The 10974-nt window shown below is 36.3% G+C and overlaps 1 protein-coding gene across 3 annotated transcripts; it reads left to right on the top strand.

The window, feature by feature from the left end:
- Positions 1-561: 561 nt before the first annotated feature.
- On the top strand, positions 562-10196 carry LOC103993509 (protein RETICULATA-RELATED 4, chloroplastic). 3 transcript variants are annotated; one of them, XR_010498856.1, is made up of 9 exons: positions 562-1145; positions 3936-4004; positions 6364-6495; positions 6581-6634; positions 6754-6798; positions 8329-8468; positions 9428-9553; positions 9657-9818; positions 10052-10196. XR_010498856.1 is itself a non-coding variant. In XM_009413598.3 (8 exons), the coding sequence occupies exons 1-8, from the start codon at positions 630-632 to the stop codon at positions 9703-9705; spliced, it is 1131 nt and encodes a 376-aa protein (XP_009411873.1). In that variant the 5' UTR covers positions 562-629; the 3' UTR covers positions 9706-10046. The 3 variants fall into 3 exon arrangements, 1 of the variants encoding a protein (XP_009411873.1); XR_672357.3 differs by lacking the exon at positions 10052-10196 and adding an exon at positions 9928-10046; XM_009413598.3 differs by lacking the exon at positions 10052-10196 and having other exon boundaries at positions 9657-10046.
- Positions 10197-10974: the final 778 nt, after the last annotated feature.

The following is a 10974-nucleotide window of genomic DNA, read 5'->3' as shown; positions in this document are numbered from 1 at the left end:
TGCGTCAAGCAGAGAAGTAATGCTACACCCTCGGGAATACGATCCACCAACAACGTCCAATGACAACAAACTATCATCTCTTAACATCCAGTGGACCCACCTACATTTGTCCTTGTAGTTTACGCTAAAGGTTTACGAGTCCAGCCTTACGTGGCTTCATCTGCTCCTGTGGGCTCCACATATCAGGCTTCTGAGAGCCACAGAGGATGAGGTGAAACGTCGGGGATCAAACATGAAAAGTGGAACATTATCCCGTTCCTGATCCCCGGCGGGCGGTTCTTAACCGCATTAGCTACGTGTGGTTGGGCTCATTTGATCGCTTCCCTTCCAATAATCTCTGTCTTTGATTCAGGCCACATAAGGCTCAATCACGAGAAAGGTGTCGAGCTGACGTGTCGAGCCCACAAATCAAGTACTGTGAAAGGGGACATCACCCTGGATATGTTTCAGTGCTGGGTCGGTCGTGCTGACTTGTTGTCCAGCGTCTCTTTGTATGTCGGGTCCAAGTTCCGAGTCAACCGAGAAAAACAACGGGTAACGGACTGTTATAGGCATCGAGGTGGAGATGGGGCCGTCCTCCCGCCCACCGCAAACCAAACGGCCATTCCTCGCCGATCTCTGGCCCGACGATGGCGGCCGCTGCTCCAGGCGCAGCGGGACCCACCAGCCTGCGAGTCTCCTCCTCCCTCTCCCACCGCCTCCCTTCACAAGCCCTCGCGTCACCCCTCACCGTCCGCTTCTTCTCCCGCTCCCTCCCTCCACGCCGCATCAAGATCTCCCTCCCCTCCTCCGCCCGCCGCCCCGTGACCGTACGATCAGGCGGCGGTGGAGGCGGCGAGGGCGGAGGTGGCGGCAGCGGCGACGGTGATGGAGAGGATGGGAGCTCGGGGCGGAAGAACCGGTCGGAGGCGCTGCTCGTGCTGGCCGAGGCAGGGCGGACGCTGGAGAGCCTCCCGAAGGACTTGGCGGCCGCGATCGAGGCCGGGCGGATCCCTGGGTCAATCGTGCAGCGGTTCTTTGAGCTCGAGAAATCGCCGGTCTTCCGGTGGCTGCTCCAATTCGGGGGGTTTAAGGAACGGCTCCTGGCCGATGACCTCTTCTTGGCTAAGGTCGCCATAGAGTGTGGCGTCGGCATATTCACCAAGGTCCTTTCTTCTTCTATTCCATCTTCTCTTCGGATGACCGTAAGGTGGTTCACCATTGGGTTGTTCTTCCCCTGATGAGGTCTTAATGTGGATTTTTTAATGAGAAATTGATGAGGTCTCCTATGTAGTCTTAAGGTTGTTCTTTGTTCCATTCTTGTAGATGGAGTTTTATTAATTTGTTGACTTATTTTTGCTAATTTTAGCGATTTTCTTTCTCATGCTGTAGGCTGTATACATTTTATCGTTAACATACTGCTTGTTTTTTGTTCTCGATTTTTCCTGTTGCTCATTTTACTGCTTACGTTGTTTTTGTCTATTCTCAGTTTACAAAATTCTGGTTTGTTTCCGATCTTCTTTTGGCTGAAAATGTATGTCACTAGTCCATAATCACCATTTCTCGATACTTCTGTATCAGAAAACGGTTTGATGCCTTTTTGTTCTATCTACTTGCACCTCTGTGAGATAACTAATGAGGTTCATTCTGGATGATGCAACTTGAACGGAATTCTTGATTCTTGGTTAGAAAATCTATTTAGAAAAACTCACTTTCTTGATTGGTGAGACTGATGTTTAACAAAGAGTTGGTCTTCATTCTACAAGAATTGAACTGTCTTGAGTAAGGAAATATAATGTTGTGCTTTCAATGATCTTCTTTGTGGTTATAATCTGTGGATTAACTTTCTGTTGTAAATTAGGGGAAATTAGGCATACATTTCCATTTTTTTCTTGCACAATAAGTGAGAAAGTTGTATAAAATTGAACAGAAGTTGCACTTGTTCTTCTTATGTACATAAAGAGAAGATTAATGATTGTGTTCTGCCTATCATGGTAACATTGACAGTAAGAGCTCCCTATATGATGTCTGCTGGATAGTTTTCTGCAGGAAAAAACAGATTATGCCGGTAAAAAATTAGGAAAATTATGAACTATAGCTAGTATAAGCTGATTATACAGAAACTGTTGATATTTTGCAGTTGGAAAAGATTTGACGCAAAATTTCTGGTAAAAAAACAGAAAATTTATTAAACTAGGGAGATTAGTAAAACAGAAAGAATAAATATGACTGGGGCTATTAGAACAAAATTCTATGTTTTGTCTCAAGTATAAGCTTAAGTCCTTGTTTAAGTTAATTTAGGGATCTATAAGAGAAACAAGAGCCACATATTAGCTTTGTTCTCTCTTTGATGAGGCCTTATCTTCTAAGATAAGCCTTTTTTTTCAAAGCTTTCCTAAATGATTAGGGGTTTTTGTGATCAGGTAAGAATGGGAACTCATCTAGAGACTTTTTTTTTTTTTTGTTCTGTATTTGGTCTCCTGAATTAACTCTTGAACATCTGTGAAGTTAATGAAGAAAATCACTGTACACAAATCGAAAGTTCAATCTTAATTTAGTCTGGCCTAAATTATATTGATTCACTTCTGTGGCAGCTCATTATTGATGGCTTTTTCAGTTGGTGCATAAGTGTTCAATGCACCATTGATGCCTGAGAATCTGAGGGTAAAACCCACTCGCAGTTTTATTTCTTCTTAATATTGCAGGTTTTCATTTTTGTAATTTAATGAACAAGTATGAAGAATTTTTTTCAGTTGCAATAGATTGTTCAGCTTCAAGCTTAAAATATTAGTAATGAAGGAGTCATTTATTTGATTTAGTCATTCTTGCTTCTTTGTTTTCTTTGTAAATTATTCTTTTATTACAGGATCTTAGGTTTTAGAGGCTTTTATCTGAAATTTTGTGTAATTTGAAAGTTTTCTTGTCCTTTCTTTTGCATCTTATGCTTATGTCTTTTTGAGGATGTCTATGTCTCACTTCGAGAAAAGGATAATAGTCATGTCTGATGCTTTAGGGAATTGGGAGACAACTGAACTTTATTAATTCGAGTATTAATTTCGAACTTTTGTGCCTTTCAGGGGCACAGGTGGTTCAATTTGCTCAATTACAGTATCTAATCTTTGCTATCTAGAAGTCACATTGCTGAGGTGGTCCAGGTGAATTAGGTTGGATTTAATTTGCAGACTACGATTTAGACAGGATTGCACAATTGAAAATAGCAAATAGTAACAAATTAAGAAGATGCCATATATGACCATTTTAGCTAAATTGAATTAAGATATAATTGAAGTTCTATTGTTGGAGTAGGTTTACAACAGAAATTAGGTAATAATAACACTAATATTTGCTTTGGAAAAATAATATCAGGTAATTTAGTATGAGACACTAATGAGGGAGTGAATAAACAGTAAAGAAGATGATGGTTAGTAACAAATCAATTTTACTTTTAGATCACTGTTACTCTTATGCTCCAGAATTTTAACAGAATTAATATCTAATCATCATCATATGTATGTCAGTTTTCTACAACTGTACTTTCATGTGTTTGAGTGTTTGATGACTTTTTCTTGCTTAGAGTCCACCTCATCTGTAAAAGATTTTTATTTTCTTTCACTGTAAAATATTTCCTTTTTCTTTAAATGTTTAATCAGTGATAACTAAGAAACTACCGATATATTTATCTATTTCTAATTACATCATGATGTTTAATTTCATATAGAGAGGTAAAATTCGCACAAATTACTAATTTTGTTACAATAAGATAAACTACCTAAATTGTGATTTGTTATCTTTTTAATAATGTGTTATCTTATTTTTGAGTTCATGCAAATGCAGAGAAACCTAATATTATTTTATTTGTTTTTCTTGGATTACTATTCTCCCCATTAATAAAAAATATTTTCATTTCTAGAAGATTTTACTCCAAAGATACTGATTTATTAACTTGCCTTTTTCAGACAGCTGCAGAGTGGGAACGTCGCAGAGAGAATTTTATGAAGGAATTAGATTTTGTTTTTGCAGATGTGGTATGGTTTCTTATGGAATTATTTTCTTCTTCATATTCTGTTTTCAGTTACTATACTGTTGAAATGCAGAGATAGAAAATGTAGCCTTTATTTTTTACCCTTTGTTCTTTTTTGTAAATAATTCTGCATGCTCTTTCTGTTAGCTTGATGTAAACTCCTCTGCAAGCAGAAAAGGTAAAAATTGCCAACAAATCTATTAAATGATAACTAAAGACTTGTGGATATAGCATGTGATTGAAGAGATACTGCAAGGTTAATTTTAAGCATAAAGGCAAATCACCCTATGAACTTGCATTTACAATTTTTCTGGAAAGGAATATATAAAAGCACAACAAAGGAAAGGATACAATACAACTCTATGCTTTGTTGTTTTATGTTTTTTCTTTCTTGCTCTAAAATTGATTGAATTATATAGAGCATGGGTGACCTGATTGGGCTATTAGTATGTTTATCTCTTGCTTTGATTGCTTTCTCACAATCTTTTAACTACAATGTTGTCAAACAATTAATTAAGGCCTTCAAAATTGTAGCATAGATATAAGGTTTTGTTAAACAAATTACTTTTGCAAAGATTAATCGGGGGCTTAAGTTATCCATATTATCTGATCCCAGTATATTTTGCCTGATATGTAGTTGTATTAGTCTAGGTTGATCTGATTCCAACCAAATTTGTGATCTTTTTTTTCATGAATTGTTCAAAACTAGACAGATCAACTGTAGATTAAGCTAGTATTTGTCAATCCCAACTCATTTTTCAACCTTAAAAAGATGCAAAAGAAGAGGATATGTGGAAGGAAGCCAAGAATTTCTACAAATGGTAACCATAGGAGGAAAAAAGGAACAACTGAAGGAGGAAAGATGCCAAAATCCAATTATGGCTGTGAAACAGAGACTCTATTGTTGTCGTGTAGACCATTTGTCTTGATGCTATTGCTTTATTTGCAATTATCATTGTTATAATGTTCATTGTTTGCCATAGTTCCGAACAAAGATGAAAGGGTAAAGGGAGGAGTGATAAACAATCTACCATGACAACTACAAGTTGTGATGTCTCAACTATTTGGGTTGACCACATCGATCTTCTCCCACCATTGATTTGTGTAGGGATACCTCAAATTACACAAGTAAAGGCTCAAGATGAAGCACTCATTTTTGTTATAAATATAAGAGTACTTCTATGAGTAAATATTAAAATATTTCAGATAAACATAATAAGCTTTGAAGGGGATATGCTACTGTCTTTTAGGAAGAAGGCAAGCGAAAGATGTTATTGTTGGCCTTACACAATATTATGAAGCACTCAATTTTGTGATAATTATAGGAGTACTTCTATGAGTAAATATTAAAATATTTCTTAGATAAACATATAGGCTTTGAAGGGGATATGCTACTGTCTTTTAGGAAGAAGGCAAGCGAAAGATGTTATTGTCGGCCTTACACATTATTACTATCTAGAGCAGCATATTGCATTCAATTATGCACCACATACACATAAAACCTTGTTTCCTGAGATCCACATATTAAATATTAATATGTAAAACAGTAAAACCTTATTTCATAACCTTGTTTCCTAATCATTTAAATATGAAATAGTGATTCTATCATATTTCTTCTTGTTTATGTCATTTTTTTTTAAAGACCAAGGATTCACTTACTGGCCACTGAACCTGTACAAGTCCAGGTCCGAGCTATACTGGCATATTGTGTGTCATTATGCTGGTGCATACTGCAATACTGTTGGGCAGGGAGAGGAAGGGAGGAAGAAGGAAGAGGAAGAAGAAGAAGAAGGAAGAGGAGGAAATGTACTGGATAGGCAGACCACATCTTGCAAGCCCTAGCAGCCACCATAGCCATCCAGATTAGCTTTTAAGCTGTTTGGGCTACATTATATACATATACATAGGAACCAGACTGGACTACCCAGTTTGGGCTACTTCACACACCGATTGACAGTTGGACCGGTAATGTAAGCCGAACTTTACCAAACTATACCGAGTTCATCAGTTCCCTGTTTTAGACTTTACGTAACTATTATTATCATGCTGAGAATAAGGATTATCAACTCTCCCTGATTTTTCCCTTGGCATTTCTTTCAAGATATATGCAAATCCTTGAAAGTTAAGAATCACTAGCCTGGACATGATGCAATCCTTACATTTCCCCATGGCAACTGTTCAATACTTGATACTTCTGGCTTAGGCAACCTTGTCAAGAAATTGGCTCGTTATAAAACTTTAAGGCAAGTCAGCTGATTGATGATAGGATTTCTTCGATGTCATACATATTTAATGCTATATTTAACATCAATTGTTTCCCTAAGTTGTTTTTTCTTCATTTCATGATAATTACTGTTGCTTAGGTAATGGCCATAGTTGCTGATTTTATGCTTGTCTGGCTTCCTGCTCCAACGGTCTCTCTACGACCACCTCTTCAATTCAATGCTGGACCTATTGCAAAGTTCTTTTATAACTGTCCTGATAATGCTTTTCAGGTGAATGATGTTTCTCACTTGTTGATTAATTCAAAGAAAAATTTTCCTTAGTTGTATTTATAAATGGCAATCCTTCTTTTACCAGGTTGCTTTGGCTGGAACATCATACTCATTCTTACAGAGAGTTGGTGCAATTATGGTAAATTAACAAAATTTTTTGATCAACTATTATGGTTGGCTTAGTTTTGAGAAGCAAGGAGTTGTTCCTTTTTGCTGAGTGCACTTAAAATATTCATTTAATTATTGTATCTCTCACAGAGAAATGGATCTAAGCTTTTCATCGTTGGGACAAGTGCATCTCTGGTATGCAATATTTGTCCAGCTTTAAGGCATTTTCATGAAATATTTAGCATTTTTCTTTCCTTTTTCTTGAGTTCACACCAAGCTATGGTAACTTAATTCTAATCAAGGCTATTGAATCTTGTATGTTCTCCAACAAAGTTTCCAATAAAATGGATTGTGTTTTTAAAATTTCCCTGTGGAGCACTATGAAATTGAATGTTGTGGGTTGAAAACCCCTTCCATAGAGTATATCAGAGATCTTCCAAATTGCCTCAGAAATAACTTGGACTGTTTTGATAGCGTTTACTACATGTCTTCCCTACTGAAAAGCCAAAATGGTATTTGGATTTTGGATCACAAATAATTTGGTGCTCCATGCATCTGAGAAGCACCTAGAGAGTAAGTAGTACAACTGGCATCTGTTTTTGCTTGTCTTGACACAATTCTTAATCCCATTTATACTGACTACTATAAATTCTCATCCCGTTTTTTTTTTTTTTTGGTCATAAATTTGATGATATCACATGTTCATAGAGGACCTCAATTTTCATGTGCAGCAATATTTTCTGTTCCATATATATTCATCTTTTGAATTTGAAGTCAAGATTGTCTGCGAACGAAAAAATCAAAGAAAAGATGAAAAATCACAAATTTGGCCTTCCTTTCTGTACTTGAAATAAATAAGGCCTGCCTATGTAAGGTCTACTACCTTTTGGCCTGAAATCTTTTGAAACTTTTTACTGAAAATCTGATACCAATGTCTCAGTTATTGGCTTAGTCAATCAGTTGTGGACCTATGTATCTTTTCTTGCTCAAGTAAGGATGGAAATATTCAGGTTGCTTCATGTCAGGCCAAACCTTTTGAGTAAGTCAAAAAAAGAAACATATGAATGTTCCACTATGAGGATCACGGATAGGCTTTTGGTTGGCCAGAGGTTAGACAATTATCCTATTTATTTATCGTGAGTGGGTTTTTCGTTGCTGAGATGTTAAATCATTGTTGTACTTAGTAATCATGAATGGGTTTTTGGTTGAGCAGATGAGTTGTTTATGAAATTCCTTTACCTTACACTTCTAGTTGAGTGGGTTAGCAGTAGCGAGCCACAATTAACCAGATATATAATCCAGTTTACTGTATTACTGCTGATCAGCATATAAAGTGTGGTTTATATCTTTTATATAGAGTTCTTTCGGCATGCATTTGGTCCAAAACTACAAACGTGACAAAGAATTGGGTAATAATAATATGCACTCCTTTTAGATGTTTTTTGGGGGATGCATTTGGGATGGCAACTTGACCACATCAAAGGGGTGAGATATTGTTGGGAAGGAATTTTGAACACATCCATGGGCTGGGTTTTACCATGTTGGACAAAGTAGGTGTAGAATGTCTCTCTCTTATGTATACTATATATTGTAACATAATAGCTATTAGTTGTGTTTCATATAAAATTTGGCATGAGTTTAAAAGTTATTTTGATGCTTACAAGAAGTTATCAATTAATTCATGTTGAAACATGTTGCCTGACAGTTGTATCAAATGGTTTACAGATTGGTACTGGTATAACCAATGCTTTGATCAATGTGAGGAAAGCAATTGACAAGGATTTTGGTGTTGAAGCAGAAGATGTGCCCATATTATCAACTAGTGTTGCCTATGGAGTCTACATGGCTGTTTCAAGCAACCTTAGGTATGAATGAAAATTCAAATAACTTTTCTCATTGCTCTTTTATTGTTTATCTGTTTTGACAACTTGTTAGTTTAGCTTAAGTTGTTAACAAAATGTTTACATGATAAGCTGTTTTCATAGCTAAGTGGAGTAAATTGTTGGTTATAATTACATCTTAATGGCTGGGTGAAGTTTATATGTCATGTCTTTCAACTTAGAGTTCACTGTTTATTTTATCTTTTTACATTTTCAATTTTTTTTAGCAATGTATTCCTCATGGTTAAAATACTTATAAATCAACAAAGCTAAGTGCTTCCTTTGCCTTTTTAAAACCTTATTTACATATACTTTCTTGACCAACAAATTTAAATGCAAGTACTCTTCGCAGTGTGCTTTTTTTGAGTCATCATTATGGTAATTATCATTACTTAGATACTTGATATGAAGGACAACAATTTGTTTTTCACAATATAATATATGTCCCATTTCGGCAAATAAAAAAAGATTTTTAAATAAAAATAATCCCATAAATCTTCAATTAAGCAGACACTTGTATATTCCAAAGGTGATTCCTAATGACCTAATTCATGTCTAAAATAGGAGTCGTAAGTAGCAATCTGTCTGAAAATAAAAGCATTTGAAGTATTGTCACACCCTAGAGGTCCCATTGCTTTGAAGGACTCGAGATATGTTCAGATTTCCTAGTTCTCTTCTCAAGATGCCTACCAGCAATTTCATATGTATACCTGGGAAACTTTTTTTCGTGCAGTGGACGCTATGGATATGGTTCCTAAAATACACTAGTAGTCATTTACTCAACTGTTTATTGCCTGATTGTACCTTCATATGGTCTTCCAAAAAATATGGTTGAGTTTATGATCACTTCCTGAGATATAATAATGAACAGCTTTCACATCAATATTTTAAATGTGGCTTTAGCTGCAATTTGGTTAGTTAGCATAAAATTCTATGCTCCACAGGTATCAAGTATTGGCAGGTGTCATAGAACAACGCATTCTGGAGCCCTTACTCCACAACCAGAAGCTAGCACTGAGTGCACTATGCTTTGCAGTTCGTACCGGAAACACATTTTTGGGATCCCTGCTGTAAGTTCCCCCTTTTTTTTTCGGCCACGCTTGCTGCCCAAGTATCTCTTTTGAGGCATTTGTGTATTTCCGTGGTTGAACGTTCAAATTTCCTATTGAGCAGATGGGTTGACTATGCTCGCTGGGTAGGGGTCCAAAAGATCCGGGAATGACGTGCCAGATAAATGTCATCGCTCGTTCTGGTCGCCTTATGTCATGAAAGCTCAGTCTGAGATACTTCCTCGGATGCTGGTCATCAAGTTGTACCTCTTGATCAGTATGGAAGGTATTTATTGGTAGCCAAGTTTCATTTCTAAACTGCTTGTCATGATTTTTATGTCGTTTGTTCCTCGACTGGAAATTTCTGATTTCCCATTGTTTTCTTCAAAGTGCAGAATGAATCTGCTAGATTTACTTGAAGTTATTCTCTATCGGCCAATACTATCACGGAAAACTATGTTTTGAAGTACCATATTTAAGATTTAGCATATAAAGCCACCAACATACTTGCTTTTGCAGGTTTCTTAAGAATGTGCTTGTGTTCTTCATTTTTAACTCTTTAAAGCTTCAGTACATAAGGATCCATCCTGGCTTTCATACCTGTACAAATCCAGATCTCTAGTGGTGTCAAGGTAAGTTACATAAGGAGATTTGTTTGGATGAATTTGGTGCTAATATTCTGAGTTCAATATTAGTGGCAGTATTTCATTATAGTTCTCAGAAAGAAAAAAAAAGAGAAGCTTAATCTCAAAAATTTGTAGGATCAATAATACCCTTTCACAGCTTTCCTAAATCCATCAAAGTCTTGAAATACCTACATAAAACCACAAATGTAATGAGAAATCTTATTCATCTAAAAGCATGTATTGTAGTTACTGTAGACATTATATATTGCATACCCAACTAACATAATGTTTCTTCTCTTCATCTTCATCTGTACAAAGCACTAATGCATCCAACATCAGTCCCATCTTCTCTCATGACAATACATATATTGTCTCAACAATATCGCATGCATGCAGTGTGGATATTGGAATCAATTCCACCCTCCTCTTCAACTATTGTCTCCTTGAACCTAAATTCTCAACTATATCATAGCTATCAGAATTATCACCAATATCTCAGTGAACTATCAAAGGCTTCAATATCACTCACTCATAGGGTTCCATTAGAAATCATAGAGGATCATCCCTAAAATAAAAAGAAAAATCAAATATAATATTTGTAAATATAAGTTTCAAGTCCTATATATAACAGTGACTCAAATATCTAAAAATTGTATCATTAATATATAAAATAAACAAAATCAAACATATTATACTCTCTACAACACGTTATACTGTATCAGATATCTCGAAATACACCTTCCTATGTACACTGTGGCAGAATTGAGGGGCTCCGCGTGGGCCCACCTCATCTTTCATCGTAACTCGTGTACATGT

This window comes from Musa acuminata, chromosome BXJ3-8, assembly GCF_036884655.1.
Source record: "Musa acuminata AAA Group cultivar baxijiao chromosome BXJ3-8, Cavendish_Baxijiao_AAA, whole genome shotgun sequence".
Lineage (NCBI taxonomy): Eukaryota > Viridiplantae > Streptophyta > Magnoliopsida > Zingiberales > Musaceae > Musa > Musa acuminata.
Note: the sequence above shows the minus strand (reverse complement) of the source record. Positions and strands in the feature narration are given on the sequence as shown.